General features: G+C 36.0%; 1 protein-coding gene across 1 annotated transcript; it reads left to right on the forward strand.

Moving 5' to 3' along the window:
* Positions 1-1378: 1378 nt before the first annotated feature.
* LOC6562070 (suppressor protein SRP40) lies at positions 1379-23341 on the forward strand (the record flags this gene model as incomplete). Its single annotated transcript, XM_001988061.2, has 4 exons — positions 1379-1612; positions 19343-19737; positions 21277-21456; positions 22041-23341. Coding segments are annotated over exons 2-4 (1554 nt in total), but the record flags the coding sequence as incomplete, so codon positions are not given.
* Between the last annotated feature and the right edge of the window lie 57 nt (positions 23342-23398).

A 23398-nucleotide genomic window follows, 5' to 3' on the forward strand; every position in this document is an offset into this window, starting at 1 on the left:
CCAGTTTTTACCCCGCCCACTTTTGTCGCATTTGGGAACCTTTTTTTTTGCATTTTGCATAACAGCAGCATTGCAAAATACCAGAAACTGGTTTGCATTGCGCTCGAGGAAGTGTTGAGAATAAATAACAATGGCGCGCCCTAGGCTGCCAACCCAGACAAGTCAAGAGCTTTATGTGGCTTGATGCCTATGTATACATATACATATATCTATAGCTTTATCTATGTATCTATGCAGTAGTCGCTTCCTGGACGTCAGTTGTTAGTAATAATAATAAATTGGGTTTTCTATATCATTCCATACCAACTAAATTGATCATTTTATGAATTAAACTATTTCCTTGGCGAACTTAAAGGGCTTTTAAAAAATGTTAAAAAGAGCTTAACAACTAAAAATAATTGAACATAATTTAATTTCTCGCTTATCACCATATATTCTAAGCTGATTTATATAAATTCACAAAAGCTTTATACGTAAATAAGATCTAATTTCTAAACGATGCTTATTTCTGGTAGTTTCCATTTCCCAGCGCACGCTGCAGCTGTAAATTCCAGCATTGAGTTTTATCTCACATTTCATATACAATTTGTATGCACAGTTGCAGTCTGTGCATTTTTTTTATTTGTATTTTTTGTTGTTCATTTTCTTGCTGCTGATGTTATTAACCTTGCCCAGTTGCTTGGAGCCTGCTGCTTCCTTGGGGGCGCTTCCAGACAGGTCCAAGTTAGTTAAATAGAATTGTGCCGGTCCGAGTGATGAGAAACAGAGAAACATACTATAACCAGTTTATTGACGTTCTTTAGCTTTTACTTTGCCCGTGGTCTGTAAAACCGATCGCAATGCGCTCCACCAACCGTCTCTCTCTCTCTCGCTCTCTCTCTCTGGAGCGGTCTTTCTCTCTCTCGCTCTCAATGTTTTTGTATGTGTGTCTACCTGCTTGTCGCGTACACCTTTCGGCCGTTTAAGACACGTTTGCAGCTTCGTTGCGCTTGGCGTTCGCTCGACGCTTTTTAGTCACTTTTAAAACGTCGTCAGCGTCGCCAGTTGCCAAAGCGGATCGCGCAGCTGGCAAAAGCAGCAGCAGCAGCAGCAGCAACAACAAAAAACTACAACAACAACAAAAAAAGTATCAATAAAAAACATTCCGTCCAGTTGCCTTGTAGTTGTATTTGTTATTTTTTGTATCTTAAAAGCGCGTTCGTTTCGGACAACGGCTCTGCAAATAAAGCATAAATAATAATCAAAGAAGTGGCTGCGAGTGCTAAACAACAAAAAGAGTGCTTGCCTAGGCAAATAACAAAAAGAAAAAAAAAATAGAAGCTTTTCAATAATACAAAAGCTAAAAAGCAAAAAAGCAAATGAAAAGAAAATATGTTATAAAGAAAAAGTTATAGAGTAACCACAAGCTTCGTATCGCGATCTTAGTCTCTTTCTCTACCTGTGTATCTATCCATCTCCCACTATCTCTATAAGCTATAAACCAACTCCTCCCAAGCTTCCCTCTACTGCATGTATTCTTTGGAATCATTCTATGTGGATTATCGTTACGAGTCAAGCGTTGCATTATTTGGAATATTTTTTACGTTATACCTCAGTCGATAACGATAAATAAGTAAGTTTTGAACAATTTTAAACATAAGTTATTCAGTCTAAGTCTTCGATAGTGAACAGAATTTAGCAGAAACGAATAATTTGTATATGAAATTTCACCTGTAATTTAGTTCGTATTAATTATTCATCTCTATTTTAGTTGATTCAGTTGTGTAGTTTTTAGCCATCCTACATGGGAAATTGGCGTTGCTGCAGGTTTATTTGTGATTTATCATCGCCGCTCGCATTTCACTACAAAAGTCGTCGTCGTCGTCACAAAATTAAGTGTTAAGTGTTTGTCGATTAGATCATCTGCGGGGCGCGTCAAGCCGCTTAACCAAGCTAATGAGTGTTTTGGGCGCCTGGGCGGGCGCAAGCCAAGGCCATTAGAGCCTGATTTCTTCGAGCTGAGCCGCGAGTTGATTGAACCTGCCACACACAGCATTCAGTCATGTGGCAAGTTGCAGGTAGCTCAAATTCAAAACGGATTGCTAGCTAAATGCCTGAAATACGCTCGATTGCTACAGTGCGCTATATAATTATAGACACGGGCCTGTGTTTAATTTTTAAATTGCACTTCAATTTCTGGAAAATCAATGCAGTTGATTCATTTGTATAAAAGGGAAAATATATATGAAAAATATACTATGTTTGTGAGTATGACAAATCTTTCGCATTGCTTTTCAAAGATTAGTCAATTTATTTCGTGAGTTCATAGTTTATGTACCAAATACAATAGCTAATTAGAGTCAAGGCCTTTTCAAATTGCCACAATAATAGTGAAATTATGTAACATTGTTGATAAGTTTGAATTTTCCTTAAAGTAATTTGTGTAAATATTTAAGCATTGAGATTTGCTGGAGTTTGTAGTTGTAGTTGTGCTATGACTAACATAATCTAATTTAAACAGAGAGCAGTCAGTAGCTCTACAAACTCTATAATATAATACATGAGTCAGATCGTATTTGCTGCATAATGGCTAACAATAAATAGTAATTATTGATTTTGTTGGGCTTTGAAATTTAAATACTCAACTATTATGTATAATTATAAAGCAATCAAATATAATATAATTTGCATGGCGTGAAATGTTATTTATCATATAAATTATGCGATTTCATTCCAAATTGGCTTTTACTTTGTAGAAAACTGAAACAGAGTCTTATTTCAATGTTTTCGCTTGAATAGAATACTTTCTATTAAATGCTAAATGCTAAATGCTATTGGCTTTTACGAATTATTCAACTTTTAGATGAGACTATTTTGTTAGCCAACATAGTGATGTAGCATGTTCACAATTCCAATTTGTATCTTGATTTCGCATACTCTCTATTGTTGTTGTTGTTGTTGTTGGGTCTGTGTGTTAATGTTTTTGTACCAGGCTTTTGAGTTGTGTGTTTTGAGGTTTTGCTTTCAACAATATGTTAACAATTTTGATTGGCAATGCGATGCGTGGTGTTTGCATTGTTTTTAGTTGCTCCGCCGTTGTATCTGTTGCATGTTGCAAATTGCAAACAGCCAACTGCAACAGCACTGTAATTGTTGTGGCCGCCGCCAAGCGTAACCACCAACCAGCCCAATGGAGCGGCGTTGAACTCGCCGCTTGGCCGCAAACACTTTTCAAAATGATTCTCCGCACATTCTTGGCCATCTCGAAAAACCGCACGCAATGGAAGCTGTATAATGGCCAAAGGGAAGAGTGATAGAGAGAGAGAGAGAGAGAGAGGGGAAGTAGTAGTGGAGATGCGGAATGGTGATCTGTTGTACAACGCACAACGCACTCGACGTGACCATAAATCACGCGTGCCTTGTCCATATTTGTGGCTCAGTCGCGGGCCACAACCCATCAAATGTCAGCTACCTTTTAAGTTGCTTTTTATTGTCTATATAGAAGTTGTTTTGGCCATATTCGTACGCACCAAAGTGCTCGTAATTTTTGTGTGCCTCTTACAAGTTCCTTGACGCATCTGAACTGCTGCTGCATGTTAATTACCCAAAAAATAAAAAACTAAAAGAGCCAAAACACAAAAAGCAGCTTAAAGCCATTTGAAACATAACTGTGCTTATTATGATATGGCAGCTGTGACAGCTGGGTAAGCAATCAGTCAGATTGGTGATTACTTTGTTAAACCGTTTCACCATTTATATAATTTGTTTGAACTTGTTTTTTTCTTCTTTGTTTTTGTTTTTGTTTTTATTTTGTTATTTAATATACTTTGTAGAAATAGCTGCGCTGCTCGCTTGGTTCATTGAATTACACTTAGCTGAAAAAGCTGGCTCTAGTACTTAATGCAAGTTGAATGCCTTTGTTTAAAAAGTATGGTTGATTAGCGCACATAATTTGTTTATAATATTTTTTCCCTTATTTCTTTTTTTAATATAAAATTTACTATGTTCGTTTGAAATTGGTCGTTCACGATTATGAAATTTTCAAAATAGTTTTCATTTATGAATTTTAACCTCTTTAATAAATGATTAATTTATATATTTTTTATATACTTCTTTTTATTGGTAAACGATTGTTTCGCTTTTTCTTAATAGCATGAAAAATATTAAAATAACTACTTATTTATGAATTATAATGTTTGTCGTATTTTTTTTTTATATTTATACCAAAACTAAAATTAGCCCGGAATCAATAATAATAAATAAATAAATATTTATTTATGTATTTTGTATTATTTTGAAGTTCGACTTTCTTAGTTCGTGCCTATTACAAAAAGTGAGAGCATGGTTATATTTTATTTATAGTTATATGGAGGACAAATAAAAAAAAACGCCTTTAACTTTTACTTTTATTTACAAAAAAAGTTTAAAAAAAAACATTAATAAATGGAAGAAAATCGTAGTTTCAACGGCGCAGCACAACATGAAGACACAAAATGTGGCAAAAAGATGTTGCGCTTGGCTATTTAATAATGATGCGTTACACTTAATTCAATCGCAGTTGGAAACGGCCAAATGAACATGGCTCTTAAGCTGTTTGCTGTTGACCCAGTTCGCATTAGAAGAAGAAGATGATGAAGAAGAACCATTTCCCCGAGCGCCCTATTATTCTATTATTATTATTATGCGAAGTAACAGAAACTTTATAAATCGACTTGCACACATCGAAATTTCTTTTAATTCATTTAATTTCATTTGAGCCAACCAACTCAGGCGAAGGCAGACATCAACGAAGCTTAGCCTTTGGCCAAAGTTATTATTAAGTGTTTTTTGCTTCTATTTCTGTAATTTCTTTCTTATTTCTTATTTCTTTTTTTTTTGCGTTCTACTACCTCCATATACTTTACACATTTATATGCTGACCTGATTAAAGACAGGCACGCACACTGAGTCCCCAAGTTGCGGAGCTCACTGACTCTGGTAGAAAGTGTCGCCACTCTCTTTTCCGTTAAGAGCTTCTGACATTTGTTGACCGCGTTGCAAGACGGCTTATTGAACTATCTAAGTTGGGCCTGCGGCCTGGGTCTGGGCTTGGAATTGGCCTTAGTTGTTTTTTTGGGAGCCATGACGTTGCCTCTAATTGAAAAATAATAAAAGTCAACCAGTTTTCAAAGCTGTCCCTCAACTTTGACATACAAAATGGGTTTTGTCAAAAGTTCATTGAAACGCCATAAAACAACATCAAAATAATGGTAAAAAGGTTTTTAAATATTTTGACAATGCCGAGCAACCAAAATAAGCTCTTAACTTCAGCTTGTTGTTAATTTACAACCAAGCGGCAAAGAATTTTCGACTTTTATGTTTCCCCACGTTTTTTTTTTATTTTTCAGTTTGCTGTTGAAAATTGTAATTAAAATGTTCACAAAACATAGAGGAAAAAAAATTATAGCTGAGAATCTTCTCACATTTATGTTGTGTTGCTTGGCTGGCAATTTTTTACAAGCCATTGTTGTGGAGGAACCTGCCAAAGATCATATGTAGATATTGTGTATAAAGAAGAAAAAATAGCTTCATTAAAGTCTTGCAATCATTATAGACTTAATTTTACTTGATTTCATAAACCAAACGCTGCAAATGCTTTGAACTTTCAAGTCATGTGAAGATTCAAATGAAAGACTTAGATCTTTAAATATGCAAGCAAAATTTTAGACTTTAAGCATTGTTCAAAATTGTATTAGGAAATGTATTCACTTGGTTTTGAATGTCTGGTTTGTTGCTGAATTTGCTATTTATATTTATATTTATTTGTCTAGTGTGAGACGATTGCTCAATTAGCTTTGTGGAAATAAATAATGAAAATTTTACTTGAGCTGCATTTTCAACAGCTGCACAGCTGAATATAAACCCAACATGCTGCAATTTTAAATAATTAAGGTTGCTTGAATAGTTTTATACAAATGCTTAATTATAATGCTTATACTGCTTCGATCGAGCATAGTTTTTTTTCACAATTATAATTTTCAGCGCTCTACATTTGGTCCAAGACTAAAGACAGCATTTCCCCATTTCGAACTTTCAACAAGCGCTTTCTCAGCTAATAATTATGGATTTACCAAAAAAAAAGCAAAGGTAGCATAACAGCTACTACCACTAGTAGACACATGAAATTCAATCGCTTAACAATTTTTGACGCCCCATTTTGGGCCGGACCCGCGCTAAATAGATTGTGCAGCTGGCCCAGCGGGCAGCGTGAAGGCCGCACCGGCGCTTGGTGGAGCCAAGCTATTCGGTCTCCATGACTTTTGACTGCATACAGCATACTGCATAGCATATTCATTTTACACGGATAGTCATATGTGTAGCCACATATAATGACTAATAACGCTGTCGGTTTGCATGCCACAAGGCAACAACAGCACAAACAGCATCAAACAGCAACAATGTCTTGGGAAAGAGTAAGCGAAACTGGTTTTTCGTATTTCTACTCACAAACACACGCTTTGCATTGCATTTATTATTGGTTTTTTTTCTTCTTTTTTTTTTGTTGAAACAATTATTAAATGCTGTTGCCAGATCCGGTCTAAAATTGGAGTTGAGCTGCGTATCAGTTTCAGAAATTAATTGATACGTATTCTTTGCAATCGGTATCTCTTATAAAGGCCATTAATTTGGCACAGGAATGCATTTGTTAGCAGCCTTTCTTCAGCGCATAGCAACGGTTTTTGAATAAGAAAATAAATGATATAGAGATAGTCATCTGTAGGTTCTCAGAATCTCTCACTATGGCTATTTATATTGTATGGTGATAGGTATAGTTGTAATTATAGGCTTTATCGATCCGAAAAATACATTCTTGATTCATCATTCTTAATGACTAAATGAATTTTGGCAGTGAAAAATTAGCTCGAGTGTGAATAACTTATTCTATAAATATTTGAATAATTTTACAGCGTGGTTGTTTAATGACATACATTTTGAGAATGCATGTGAAGGAATCTAATTTCAAATGTTGTTAGGCAAACAACGGCATTGTTGCTCAAAGCAGTCTTCTGACGACATTCTATGCTGAAAATCCAAAAAACAAACTCGACATGCCAAATAATTGGTACGTTGTTTGCTTAGTGCTTTGGATTTACATAAATCATGCATTTAATTGTTGGTTTAACGATTTCATTTCATATAATAATAATAATAATAATAATAATAATTCATATAATAACAATTTCTCAAGCAACTAAGAGTGCAGCCTTGATCCATTGGTCCATTACACAGCTATTGCAATTTGATTTGGAAATTGTTTTGACCTCCGCTTAACCAAGTTAACCAATCAATTTTTGGCCAATAACCAGATCGTCACATCGTCAAATCGCGTAAATTGTTAAATGAACGTTTTGAGTTTTGGTCATTCCGGCACGTTCCGTAATTTGTAATTCCAACTAATTTCCTGACCAACTGCGAACTGGGGGCTCAGTCGGCCAAAAGGCGTTCGATTTGACCATTTGTGTGTGTGTGTATTTCTTTTATTTTATTTATTTTGGACAGTGTAGGTAATTGTTTTTGGTTAGGTCTTGATTAGCGTTGAGTTGAATGAACCTCGGCTTTGTCGATTCTTTTGAAATCTTCAGTGGTTTGCTTTGTTAACAGTTTTGCTGTTGAAACTTCCGCTGCCAATTGGTTGCAATTGGCCACACTTTTACGGACGGCGGCAGTTCAATGGGTTTAATTGAAAATTCATTTTGTTAATTTGTTGGCAATTATAGTGCACTTTGATTGAGAGTGTGGCTGTCACAACTTTCACCATTCAAATGTCTGTATTATAAATAGTAATTTCATAAATGACTTGACTCCTTTGCACTCAACAGCTGTCGATCTGTCCATCTGTCAATCTGTCCATTATGTTGCTATTCATCCCCGGCAATGAAACAATAACACAATCCTATGACAAGCACAGCAAATATTTGGCCATGCACAACATGATATTACACACACACACCACACACACCACACATACACACACACACACACACCTCAGGTGTAGGTTGGTGTAGGTGTTTGCTCGGACACGGTCCGATTTCTTTTTGTTTTGGTTTTCTATTTTGGTTTTTGTTTTCATAGTTCGACTACCGCTTTTGGCTATCTTGGCCTAAATTTGCATAATTTATGTAATTTTTGTCTTCTTTGTTTATTGACTCTCATCGCAATATAAACAAAAAACGATATATTTTTAGCCCGAAGCTTAAATAATTTCCCGGTCAGAGTATTTATTGTGCCTAGGCGAATTTGATGTTTTTTTTTTTCTTTTTTTTAAACATTTTTGACTCTAATGCCTAGCTTATTTATTTGCTATAGTTAGCCATTTGACATTTGCTTGTTAACAGACAAATTATGAGAGCGTATTGAAAACATTTTTAACAAGAGCACACATTTTGATAGCTCAGTGAAGAGCCGACAATTTGTGGCTAACTTCTTTATCCCTTGGGTTTTTTTTTATAGGAAACGAGTTTTTATACCTTAGAGGGTATTTGAATTTTGCTTTTAGACTTGATCAGCATCACTAGCCGAGTCGAATCATGTACCTTTGTCCGAAATTTTATAATTATATGTGCAGAACTCCGTCAGTTTAAAAGCAGAACATAGCCCGGAGTTCACCTGATCGGATCACTATATCATGTAGCTGCTATGGGAACAATCAATGAGTTTAAGTCTTATGTAAGTCAACGCTTATTACGATCAGGAAAGATCAGTTTTCTTTGGTATGCTGATGATTATATACCCATTTAGACTTATATTTTTGTAGGTCACAACTTATAGCCGTAGACAGATTTTAGAAAGTCAAACCTCAAACTGGAATCAATAGAAAAATATATGTGTAAAATGAATTTTTTTTTCTTCAAAATATTGATGTTATTTAATCAAATGCCACAAAATTTGTCATACATATATTAATATTCAAGCAAAATTTATTCACATAATACCAAAGACAAAAATATCATCGACTCAAAAGCCTCAAGCTGACATTAATCAGAGTCGTGCTTATTACAACTCAAATCTGCCAGGGTATTTAATCAACGGCTTGCCAAAGATAACTTGGTTCTTCTTGGTTATTTTTTACTCTGATTATATATACAAAATATAAATACATTTATATATATATGTGCATATACAATAATTGTAACCAAGATCAACCAAAATCCACTTCGCTGTGGATTTTCACATTCAAAATTGGCTGCACAATGGATTTCTCTGTTATCCGCCGGCTTCAGTTCAAATGTGGCAGCATTTTCCCAGTGAGAACAGTGGCAACAGTTCTCCGTTCGCAACTCGACGGGAGAGTACCTTGGATGACCTTGTTCCCACAGAACTGAACCGTATTCTGGCTCTGGCCAAAACTAGCACCATTCTGTTTAATTTACTTGACAACGATTTTTGTGTGTGCTGCGGTTTCTTGTCATTTTGTTTCGCTTCGTTCGCAATCAGCAAAAGTGGAAGACGAACAAGGTAAATGGAAAAACTTAATCAAGCGACCGCAATACACAGCTAAAAAAACTAAAGAAATGAAAAAAGGTAGCCACGAGAAATTCAAATCACAGTCGACTCTAATTTATGGTCTTGCCAGATAACTGAATCTGCAAGCGTTGCACGTAGCATACAACAATCTGGCTATTGTCGTTGTTGTTGTTGCTGCTGCCGCTGCTTGCTGCACCCACGTTGTCTGCCAGCTGCCCAAACCGATTCGCCTCGATCCGATCCATACGTAGCTGTTGATTAACCGCCCACCTACTTTCCCGTCGTCATTCTGTCCAATCTGTCTGTCTAACTGGGCTTATCATTGGCTTGACGTTGTTTTTGTTTTGGGTTTGCCTGACTGGCGGCCATTCAAATGCTGGATTCTTAAGTGCCACATTTTGCCGCTGCTGCTGCTGTTGCTGCTGCTGTTGCTGCTGCTGCTGCACAAGCGCTGAGGCGTGTCAGGCTTGGCTTACGTTGTGGAGCTCTGCATGCTCATCATTGTTTCTCTTAACTTCTTTTGTTGTTGTTGTTTGTCTTTCGCACTCCCGTCCTTAATAAACAATTTTGCGGCTCTTGTGCTACTTCCACGTGAATTTGGCACACACACACACACACACACAGTCGACCGGCCCCACAGTCATTGCCTCATTGCGATTCCGTTCTGCCAGTTTGGTTGCCTCATCTTCGCCCGTCTGCTATTCAAAGTGTTTAAAATCTGCCTAATGGCATTTTTATGCATTACAAATTACGCTGCTAAATTTTGCAGTTAGGAATTTTTGTTTAGTCACACAACTTGACAGTAAAAGTTGAGACCCCAATGTTAAAGTGGAACACAATGTTTCCTCCTCAGCTCAGGGAGCAGCTCGACTGAATTATGCTACTCATCGCATACATTTTCTTTATATATATATATATATATATATATTTGAAGTGGGAAGTAAAATATATCTATTTTGGGCTTGGCATTACTGCATTTCGATATACATGCTGAGTGTGCATTATAAATCAGTGTTTTTTCTTGTACTACGTAGGAGGCCAAGCCTAAAATTATATTGGATTCGAAATAAATAAATAATAACAAGTTTATGCATTACGAATTGACCTGTTGAAATTTAGAATCAAAATCGGAATCAGAACATAAATTCCAAATTTATCGGAACCAAAACATAATAGCGAAACATTCTCGAACATTCGATCCGGTTACTTAGGTGAATGTGAATGTGAATGTGTCTCTCTGTTAGTCTCTATTGATCCTAATCAACACCGTACCGTGAAATCAAGGTACCAACAGGTAACCAAATACTGTAAACTAGTTTGGCAAATACCACAATCATCATGTACCAAAATCGGAACATAAATTCGTTTCGGTTCGGACAGCCTGGTTCATATGGACAAACGCCTATTAATCATTTAACTAACAAGATTTAAAGTCACTTCCCCTTATACCATAACATTAAATGCGATTTTATAATAAATAAACATGTATTAAGCTATTAGTAAATGCTTAAAAAAGAAGGATTTTTTTTGCGAATCTACATAAAAAATTATTTAATACTTTGTTTATCGATTGAAAAACTGTTTAAAAAAGCCAAATCAAAATTGGGTGATATTCATTAATACCAATAATAATAATAATCATATTAATAATTATTATAATAATAATGATAGTAATAATAATTATAATAATAATAATAATAACATTACGCATCCCACAACGATTGCTGAGGCGCATTTAGAACATGTTACGGTTGCTATGTTGAATGATGAAATCGTAAACAAGATAAACGCTGATTTATACAATTTTTGGCATTTCAAGCAGCGCCAATAACAATAACAAATAATGTATTTTTAGAGCGCTTGCAAATGGCATTTTTGCATAATGACGATGACGACGATGAACTCGTCTTTAGCTCGAATAGTACGAATAATTTGGAGCTAGATGCAAACTTAATCAATTGCCACACACAACAAAAAAATTCGCAACAAGTTTTGCGGTTTTCCCACGAACTTTTATTGTGTGCATTGTTTGCCCGAGTGATTTGGCGATTTAATGTGTTTGTTGTTTTTGTTGTAGATGCTCGCCATTAAATGTCACCATATACACTGGGCAAAAAGAAAAAAAAAGAAAAAGATATAGAAAAAGACAAGTAAATAAATTGAAGCATTTGGCCTAGATACGAAAACAGGAATCAAATGAATTCGAAAAGAAACTGCAAAAATCAAATTATTAGACCACAAAACTGGCAACAATTTGGCCGCAAGGCTGCAATTCGCTTTGAACATTTCATTAGAGCAGAAAATATGTTTTATAATGAGCTCAGCTGAATTTGCATAAAAAAAAGATAAAAACAAAAGTGAAACAGAAGGCGTGCCACAAAGCACGAGATCAATTAATACCAGCCGAGTCATATATATACATATACATTCATATACCCCCAATAGACTATAGTAGTAGTATATATACTTATTGCCAGGGTTGGCTGGCATTCACTTTTTATACAGAAAGAAACTTCCTGCTGTGTGCGCTATGCAGCGAGTGAAAAGTTCCAGTTGCAAAGCTCCCAAAAGCAACATTGCACAACTCCGCAGAATGGCCGGCAACAACTGGGTACAATAAACAATACTATGTCAGCTAAAAAATTTCGTAAGCTTTCCGCAACAACAAAATGGCCAAAAGGCAGCCTGAAGAAGCCACAAAAAACAAAAAAAAAAAAATAAGTTTGCAATTGTGTAAAGCTGTGTATTGTGTGGGAGGAGTTGAAGTTGAGTCGAGTCGAGTTTTTGGCTTTGAGTCGCATCAGCTTCAGTCTCGACAATGGTTTGCACTTTGGGAAGAAAAACCAAAACCAAAACAAACAAAAAAAAAAAAACAAAAACAAAAAATGTTAATGAATCTTTTAATTTGATTCGTGGCCAGACGAAAGTGAAAGCACGATTTGGATTGTGGAGTGTTTCTGTGTGTGTGCAAAATGTATGAATAGAAATGCGAGCGCGCCTTTTGTTTAAACTGTTCGTGCATTTCACACGCAAGTTTATTACACTTTCAACTTTGACTGTGCGAAACTCACCACAAATCTTAACAAAATGTTTACTGCAGATTGCATTGTCTGAGTTGGCGAAAGGTGCAAAAACACGTCGGTCGTTCAACGTTCAAGCGTTATTAAGGAGAGCAACAAGTGTGCTTACGTTCAGGTTAAAGTTGAGTTGCCATAAACCAAACTGGTCATATAAAGTCAAATATTGCTTTTTTTTCTGTAATATAGAAAAGCGATAAACCTATTTCTCTATTTGAATACCAATCACAGTTGTTGCATGATTTATTGCTTAATAAATCCAGCTGACAGCTCATAAAACATTAAACAGCTATGCTATTCACAATTTAAATTGTTTTTTTTTTTTTTCTTTTATTTCTACAACACACATATTTATGAGTAAAAACCGTAGATACTTTTTAATATTATTGAGACTTAAGCAGCGCATAAGGCCAATGCATTTGCAGCATCTTTGCCACCTTTTCTTCTGCAGAAAAGAAGCTTAATCGACATTTTCTGTATGTTTCATAGCTCTGTACGTGATTTTTTTATTTTTTACTCATGCTTTAACATTGATTCACTTATTTTCTTGATAACACTTACTACATTAATTATCAGACAGCTGCAGCTTAACATTGTTAATTGATATCTTTGTCAGTTGAACTAACTTTAGTTGATCGCTTTATGTTTTTGAAACTTAAATAGCATTCATTTTTTCTAATTGTATAATTAACTTGAATTTTAAAGCCAATTTTTTGTCAGTTTTTATGATAATTTATTTATTTTTTACTTCCTATATTTTTGACATTCAAATGAGTTTTAGAACAGCATTTGATTTACCTAATTCTTATTAATTAATCATTATTTACTTTTTAAAAATCAAATTATTATTCATTTAATATTATTACCAAGATTGACGCTAATATAAACAAATTAATTATAAAAATTTAAACATTTTGAATTTGAACAACATTTTTCGTTATTAAATGAAAAATATGAAACTCAAAAACACAGTTACAAAATAAAAGTTTAATTTTCATAAATAAAAGGAAACCTTTAAGGACATTGGTTAATTGTTTTTGATTTTTAAGTACCAGACTTATCCATTCCAGTTTATTTCCGAAATTTCTTTTAAATAACTTCTTTTTCATTTTGTATATATATTATTATTATATATATTATTATATATTTATTCTTGATCAGCGCACAAACTTACGAAATTATTATGCTACCAACATACTGACAAAGATGATGATCATCGGTCTATTACATTATATAGCTTTCATAGCTTTCATCGGGCGATTAAATTTAGATGACCCACTAGGATAGGTAATCTTTGGCGTTCTTTTTTGTTGAATCGAACCCTTAATTAGATTTTAGTACAGCATGAAAATAGATTAGTTTTCGAACTTGTTGTCGACCGGCTGATTGCTAACTTTGCCATTCACCTTGTGCCCAATGTACATACAAAAGTATTAACGGGTTTCCAAGACAATCAGTAGGAGATATAACAGGCTGATAAGTGTTATCTGCGTCAATGAATGTGATTTTTTCTTTTTGTTTTTGTTGTTCCTTTAATTGCGTTGGAGAGTCGCAAAAAAAGAAATAAATCGTATGCTCATTGAGCGTTTTGCATTTGGATGTGCTGACCATATTGCTGACCAGTTTGGTTTCGTTAGCCAGCTCGCGAGGAATGGAGGCGCGCCATGCCCCACAAAATGTGGTAAGCGGCCATTTGGCGGCGGCAGCTATCAACAACAATAAAAAAAAAAACAAAATAGATTTGTTTGTGGGGGCGTTTGACGCTGCAGATTACGAATATTTACACTTATTATCTGTGATGAGTGTTGTTTGCCTTTTCCACTGCTGTAAAACGCTCGGCAGTCGCACAATTCGCCCGATTCGCTGCGTTGAAAAATATTAAATTGTAAATAAATACTATAAAAAAGCAAAAGCAAAAACAAAAGCAAAAGCAAAAACAAAAGCCAAACAAGAATTATGTTCGTGTGTCGCCGTCGCAGCTGCGATTGTTGTGTGTGCGTGTGTGTGTGTGTGTGCGTGTGTGTGTGGCTTGTTGTTGCTTTTTTTAATAATATTTTTTCTGCCTAGTACTCAAGCGCACCTCAAACGCTGCGGTCGGCGTTTGGCAGTCGGAAATGTCGCTTGACGTCGCACTCACATTTTGTTTTTGTATTTGTATTTGTTTTTGGTTTTCTTTCTTTTTTTTTAAGAATCGCGCGCACCTTTTGCCTTTTAGACCCGTACTAAATGAGCGCGGGTTTTAGTACTAAATCGAACTGTGCGAAAGTTGGCAACGAAATTTGCCAAAACGAAACGCTTTCCGCCAAATTGTTTGCCATTTGTGTATATATATCTAAATATTGATGTGCGTGTGTGTGTTATGTGTTAATAGAACGCTTATCGCAGCTCACAATTGTTATGGTTAATATATACATATATAAAACGACATTTAACTCTGCTCTGACATGAGCTAAGTATGAACTCAGAGTGCCTTGGTGTTAAAATTTTTGAGATTTTAGCGCATCGCTTAAGGATTACACACAAAACGAACAATCCGATTCTTAACGAACACAGGTGAGAAAGTTTCGATCAGAGGGCATGCTGCTTGCCGAAAGATATCTTTTATATATACAGAATATATATAGACACCAGATAAAAAAGAAATCTGTGTAATAATTTGAAACGTTGTGCGATGAGATAACTTTATATATTTTGACACTGTAATAAAGTTTACCAAATGAAGTCTGAACAAATGTCAACAATTTAAACCTGAATATGCTAAAGCCGGGTTTATATCTATACTATATCAAAATGATGTCAAAAGTGTACTAAATAAAATGTATACTAATAAAATGCATTTGGCTTTATTTCATTATTGCACGATTCACATATTAAATTTGCTCACAAAGTAAATGCATTGTGTTAAGTTGCAAAAAATAAACAGAGAAAATGAAAACATTAAAAATACATATGTAGCTCTGCTTAATAACTGTTTACTTTGCATTTGGTGTAAAAGTGCAGTAAATGCGAAAATCTCTTTAATATGCTAATGCCAGCAAAGACATTTATTCACATTTGCACACTTATTTATTTCCCACTTTGGTCATACTCATAACGATATAATAACATAAAGTCCCGCGACACTTGGCCAACAAGACAAGTGAGTCATGTTAACAGCGAGCACTGAGACACGCCCCAAAAAACAAACGTGTTCAGCTTGCCAGAGACACAGAGAAACAGAGAGATCCCCTTTATCCAATAATTCATTTGAGCATTATTGTTTATGAAAGGCCAACAAGAAATTGTACAACATTTATATGAACCAAAATAAACAGAGATTCATGCCCTGAAGGAAGCTAAAGAAAAAAAACTGAGAATGCACCAGTCGAGTGAGCACGACTAGCAGATACCTTGCACTTAAGTTTATATCTATAACATTCCATTTTTTATTTGTATTTTATATTTGTTTCGTATAAATCTCAAAATTCGATTAACTCATGTTGATAACATTTTTACATACAATTAATATTATGACAAGGAAAGTTATTTTATCAATTGAAAATATATATTTTTAAAGCTCTGATTTTTATTTGCAAACAGCGAAAGTTATCAATGACTCGGCTAATGCTGATTAAGAATATATATATATACTGCTATATACACTTGCACAACTTTGTTATACCCCTTTTCGCCATTTTAAATTTTGAATGGGTTCAGGTTATAAAAAAAACAATGCGTAGCCGGCATAAAGAGAAAATGTTAAACAACTTAAAAGCGCACATTTTCCTAGAGGCCATAGAGGGGGGAGTTGATAGAGAGACAGAGAGAGAGAGAGAGAGAGAGAGAGAGAGAGAGAGAGAGAGAGAGAGAAAGAGATAAAGAGGGGGCAATTGAACTTTTGCAATTAAAAGCTGCTGGCAGGCAACTGGCAGACGGATCGTGATCTCCGCTAGAAGCCAGATGGCTACCAAGAATTTTTGTTAAAATTTTTAAGATTTCCGCAATTCCTGACCAAATCAACGTTCATATGTACATCTTTCTATATATATATTTATATATATGATGTCTGTATGCATAACAAGATAACAAAAACACTCAAACACACCGTCTAATTAAATAATTTATGCTTTTCTGTGAACTTTTCTTGTGCCCTTCCCGAGCCTCAAGAGCTGAAAATGTTTTTTTTTTTTTGTTGCTTAGGCTTTTTTTTAGGCATTTTATTTTTAGAAGCGAACGTAATGTGACGCATTTCGTTTAATTTGGCATGTGAACTTATTTATTTATTTATATATATAAATATATATATATATAAATATATATATATATATATATTTGTTTTTTGGGTGCTTTGTTGTTTATTTCGAGTGAATGACTTTTGTGTGCGCCTTTTTTTTAGTACATGTGACAATCTTTCAATTGGACAATTGCATTATCGCCTGGTACACATTATAGATATACATATACATGTATATGTATGTAAATATATTTATGTTTGTATATATCATACACCTTCCTCATGTATCTCTGGGCTTTTTTTTTTGCACTGTCCAAGGTCCAACGCAGTTGAGCTTAGTGGGCCAGAATTTGATGGATGCATGCGGGCAAAGCCATAAGTAAATAACTTCCGATTTATAATTATTATATAGGGTGTCTGCTTTGGCCAGTATTATTCCACACACTTCTCTATCTTATCTTTAGCAAAAAAGAGAACAACACTATCGTTTAAACAAAAACCTCTATCGTTTGTACTAAAAAAAAAAAACTACAAAAAATGACATTAAATATATTGTCTGGTTTCAGCGATAAGCTGCATAGGACGCCAGAGATACAAGATTGATGTCATGCTCTTGATTTCTAATACCATACATGTGTCTTGTTTTAAACAATATTCTCCTCTTGTTGTTGTTGTTGTTGTTGTTGTGGCTGCTGTTGTTGGACAGCTGTCAAAGTGTTCACGTTGTACTCCCAAAACATTTTGAATGTTGAGGTTGATTAATTGGGAAAGATTTGTTGCAAATGCATGACAGTTATGACAGCTCTTTCATATTTCATGTGGCAACGCAAAGAAAGTCGCATTGAAACAATAACCTGATGAAATACCATAAAATAATGTGTTCTAAAAAGCGAGAACATGCCAAATAATCATTCAGCTGTTCAGCTAAAATCATTTATAGGCGTACTAAAAATGTACTAAATGGTTTTATATCGGCTTGATATTTGTTGTTGACTTGTTCAGTCCTGCTATAATCATTTAGAACTGTACTAAAAACATATATATATATATTCATTATGATTTCAAATGTGATGAAACCATTTGACACTTGTGCCACGAGCTGTCAAATATAATATTTGTAATCAATTATCAAATATCCAGTAATTAATACAAATACTTCTGGCCAACTCCTATTACCTTGACAGATCGCATTTAATTGCGAACATGTATATATATATATATATATTTATATATGAATTGATTTTTTGCGCCAAACATGTGCTTTGTGTATTTCCATGCGTAGCATGTTTATTGTGCAATATGTATTTCCAATCGATTTATAAATAACTTGAGTTTACATAGCACGAATTGCGAAACTGTAAACAACTGGTCCACAGACCCACAATGACGCTAGAGCAAAAAAATATGCCCAGCCAATACTATAATACAATTTACTATATATATATATATTACTTAAATCCGAGCTGCTCCCTCTCAACCCTTTTGACATTGAAAATTGCGGGCGCAGAATTGGGTTATCGCCTGTTTCTTTAAACTGTAAATTATACTATATTTTAATGGGAATATGTGCTGCCAATGCCAATCATGTGTGTGTGTGTGTGTGTGTGTGTAATGCAACTGAAAACAAAGCAAACAACTCAATTGCTGATCGCCCACGGGCACCGATTTTGAATTATTATATTTATACATTTGCCATGTGCAAAGCATGCACAAATACATCTATTGGCATTCAGCTGAATCAGTTCAATGCGCCCCCAACTCAATAGTCACAAAGTCATTTTTATTTTACTATCAAAAAAAAAAAAAATGAATAAAATATGAAATTGATTTCTAGTTCAATTCATTTTCGCTTTGTAATTGTATTAGCCATATTAAAGCTATATTGACTATAATTTAATACAACTCTAGCTGGCTGCTAAAAAAGTGTTAACATATATAATATATAAATATGAGCTTTAATTTGTTTTTCTATTTGAGATTACCTCATAGATTATACTAATTAAATATTAATTTCAAAAACAACTTGCTTTTCTTATATCTTATATATAAAAAAATATATAATATATAAAGATGAACATTAAATTTTGTTTTCTATTTGAGATTACCTCAAAGATTATACTAATTAAATCTTAACTAAAAAATCCACTTATTATAGTATTATTTTTATATCTAATGAAGACTTGATTTCAGCACAATCTTCAATCACATTGCATTTATCCGATTGTATAAGTTGGTTGTTGAAAATGTACTGAAATGTTAAACATTCACTTTTGAAGTCATTCAACAATAGCTCAATAAACGAGAGTAGCTTCTGTATTTCTTTCATATTAGCACTTGACTTGTGAAGTATTCTAATTAAATAGGTGCATTTTAATAAACATCTGCTTAGTTGTGCTGAGAGTTTGTTTGTCAAATAATTTGCAGTGCATTTGCAGTTGTAAGGTAGCAATTAAAAAACACTCCCTGCCCCTTTAATATAGACTTATATGACTTCATTCTTATCAATATGTACTAATTTTCCATTGCCAATGGTTTTGTTTTTTTTCTTCTTCTTTTGTATTGTTTACAGATATCATTTTCGCTTATCGAAAATACAACAAAAGTCTGTACCGAATGCTGCCGCCGAATTGCACAAAGAGTCAAAAGTGTTGCGATACGGCGACTGGAACTAAATGGTGCTAAATGCCCCGGTTGCATTCAATGAGGAGAACCTGAAGAATCAGAAACGAACCGATGTGATACTTGGAGACTAAGCATTACAACAACGATATAAATACATTAGTATTTAGTATTTAGCTGTAGATAAAAGCTATTGGCAGCGAAACTGCAAACAAGACGAAACCACACAAAAGACTAAACAAAAATAGGCTAAAAGGCTTGCCAAATTCAATATGGAACACTTGGATCTGGCGGGTTATCTAAACACACCAGTTACTTGGAATTTGGGGGCATTTGAACAGCAAGGTGAGTCCAAAAGTAATTAAGAGTTTTATCGATAAGAGACTGCTTAAGTTATTATAAATAATTAACAGGGGATAGTGCCATAATATAGTCAAGAGCAACTGGCCAATATCAAAAATGTGTAGCAATAATAACCAATGTTTTGCGTCATTATCTATTGAAAAGATTATTTCATGCTGGAATTTAATCAGCAAAGTCAATTTAAATTATATGATTGAGATTATGCGTAAGCAAAGCCAACTTCTGCTAAGGCTACATTTAATTATTGATTCCCAAAATCAACCGATTCCTCCTAAGAGACTTCTACAATAAATGTTGATCATTTTGGCCATTATTAATACTATTTATCTATGAATGAGTTTTGTACAAATATCTTTAAAAAATAAATAAGTAATTCATACAAGAAAACATCTTTTAATCAATTGATTCTAGAACATTATTTGGAGTATGTTGTAGAAGTCCGATAAGAATAAATATACTTTAAGGAGTCAAATTCGTCTCCTTCAATGCACTTGTATTATTGTTTATTGATCACTTTCAAGCTGTATTCAATAAATAAATAATACAATTTAGCTTGGGAAAGTTGTCATCCTGATATGATAACAAAGCAGCTTAGTTATTCTGTGAATATTTGTAGTATTCCAAAACAAAATCCAGCTAAGTAAAACAGAAGTGTTATTTAACCCTCGAGTGCCCAAGATTGTCCTCAGTTTATCTTGGTGCTTCCTCGCTTCAAAATGTATTTTTATTATAATTATTTTGAAAAATGCCAATTTCAAATGAATACAAAACATATCGAAATTGATCGCATTTGAATGAAATCCAATATTCAAATAAAACTTTAAGATAAGCAATTAACGAAATCATAAACTGAGATCAACTAAAAGATTAGCACTGAAGGGTTACTTGGATGACTTGGCGAATCCGAAGACTGCATTTCTGATTAATTTGCCAATAAATTAAAGACTCAACTTGAATAATTAAAGCGGTTTATAAAACAGTTTTCACTTATTAAGGATGTTGTGTAAGATTGAGAAAATGCTTGCAAGGGTATACAATTTTCTCGTCGATTCAGCTCTGAAATGTGTGTAGGTCTGACTTCGCAGATGGTCAGTTTGGTCACACACACACACACTCACACACACACACTCACACACACACACACACTCACACACACACACACAGATTTTGTTGTTGTTTGCGGGCACTTTATTAATAAATTGCATAATTAAGCCGCATGAATCATGCACGCCCTGGCAGCGATCCCGATAAGATTGCAGAAGCAGTTGCAGTTGCAGTTGCAGTTGCACATTTCAGTTGTTGTGAATGAAGACAACTGTGGGGCAGGCTGACTGTCGCGCTGCGCTTCAGTTTTGCTGCAGGCACAGCTGGAGACGGTGCTGCAAAAGATGCGCAAGTGGCAAACGCGGCTGCAAAGTGCGCCCCTTAAAAATAATCTACTCTAATGGAATTAAAAATAAATAACTAAACTTCTCTCTCTCTCTCTCTCTCTCTCTCCCGCTGTCTCTCTCTTTCTCTCAGATGGCATTTACTTGTCCAGCTCGCGTCAAATGCTGGAGCCCATCATGGAGGAGACCTCCGAGGATGAGGAGCATGCGCAGAACAGTTGGAATGGCCACGAGCAGCGTGGCAGCTGTGGCGGCTTTTGGAGCTCCGCGGAGTCCGAAACGGGTTCGGTCATCAGAGTCGAAATTAACAAGGGTAAGTCTCAAATACGAGTACAGTGATCGCTCGCAAATAGCAACGCCAACAGATTACAGCTGTCTACTTGCACTTGATGTCATCTACAACTTCAGGGGTATTTCTTCAAGGGGTATTTTTATAATAAACTTTTAAGAAATACAAAGTTCTGTTTATCAAGATTCTCAAATCTGAAAATAGGTTTTATGATGTTTTTCTATGTTCTTAGCTAAAATCGTTTGGATTATAATTAAATTAGAAATTAGAAATCATTTCCAAGAAATTAAGACACCAAAGTTTGCGGGAAACCATCAAAAATGGATATCATCAACTATTTAATTTAGTGTATAGAATTTTCCATGAAAATCCTCTCAAATTCTATAATTTTCCATGAATATATTCCTGAAAATGATGACTTTAGTTTTATATTTTCCCAATAATGGAAATAATCAAGTATTCAATTCAATTCAAGCAGAATAATCAAATTATTGCACAAATTAAAAAGTTCCTTTATTTGTTGATGCGTACACATTTGCGAGAGATCACTGTACTTGGTTAAACACCAAAAGAAATAACTTTATTGACTGACTGATTACTGTTTGCAGATATCGACGCCATATCCGAACGTGACTTTGCCTGTCCGCCGAAACGAGCGCGTCGCTCCCAGGAGGAGCAACTGCAGCAGCAGCAGCAGCAGCCGCACAGTCTGGAGGATGTGGTGCAGCTGCGTCGTCCGCCGCCGCCACGCTACGATGCCGAGGCACACAACAGTCTGGAACGCTTCCTGGCGCTGGAGGCGTGCTCCCGCGACAGCTACGGCAGCCAGGGACAGCGCAACAGCACTGGCAGTCGTCGCGGAGGTGGAGGGTTCGAGGATTTCTACTCGGACAACGATTCGTATCATTCGCTGTCGCGCAGCTCGTCGCTGGTGCAGTTCGAGTCGCTGGAACGACAGTTGACGCTGCAGGAGCAGCACCAGAGCATGAGCAGTCTGGGCAACAGTTCACCATCGCTGCTCAGCTGTGAAACGGTGGCCGGCAGCAGCAGCTCCAATGTCAGCAGTGGCACACACAGCAACCCGGACAGCCGGCGAGGATCGGCCACATCGCTGCTGAAGCGCTACGAGTCGAGCGACGGACGTTTGCATCAAACGTACTACGAGCTGCACAAACTGGACTTTGAGGAGCAGCAGCGGGAACTGTTTGGCGCCTGCAAGAGTCTCGTGCATCAGGCCGAAATCAAATCCGACTCGGAGTCGAGCAGCACATCGTCAACATCCAGCGGCAGCAGCAGCAGCAGCAGCAGCGACAGCAGCGGCCACAGTTTACTCAGCGCCTGTCCGGGCAAACAAGATGCTGGCGGTGGCCGACGCCTGCCCCTCAATTCGGCGGAGAATTTGTCTGAGGATTCGGGGTATTGTGAGCCGAGCACATTGCGACGCACCAAATCGAAAAGCATACCAAAGAATTTCGATAAACTCTGCGAGGAGGAGGAGGAACTGGAGCTGGAGCTGGAGATGGAAATGGAGATGGAGGAGGCCGACGCACTAAACTCTAATGATTTGTGTCAGACGAAAATAGTGCAGCAGACAAACGTGGACGAGACGCAATCAACTGCCTCCGTCTCCGTCTCTGCCTCCGCCTCCGCCTCCGCCTCAGCATCAGCATCAACATCAGCGTCGTCAGCATCATCGCTGCTGCTTGCCTCTCCGACATCGTCTATAAATAGCTGCGAGAGCGGCGCAGCATCGCCGAGCGATTCGGCGACGTCAGCATCGTCGGTTGCCTCTTTCACTTGGCTGCGGAACAGTTTGCCCGATATACGCGAGCCGCGAGGTTCGTCGCCCAACTTGCTAACGGACAACAACAACAGCTACGTGCTGGCTACCAACAACAACGCCAACAACAACAACCACAACGACGACGACGGGAGCAGCAACAGCAATAGTAGCAGCAGCAGTAGC

This window comes from Drosophila grimshawi, unplaced genomic scaffold, assembly GCF_018153295.1.
Source record: "Drosophila grimshawi isolate 15287-2541.00 unplaced genomic scaffold, ASM1815329v1 contig_1377, whole genome shotgun sequence".
In the NCBI taxonomy this organism is placed as follows: Eukaryota; Metazoa; Arthropoda; class Insecta; order Diptera; family Drosophilidae; genus Drosophila; species Drosophila grimshawi.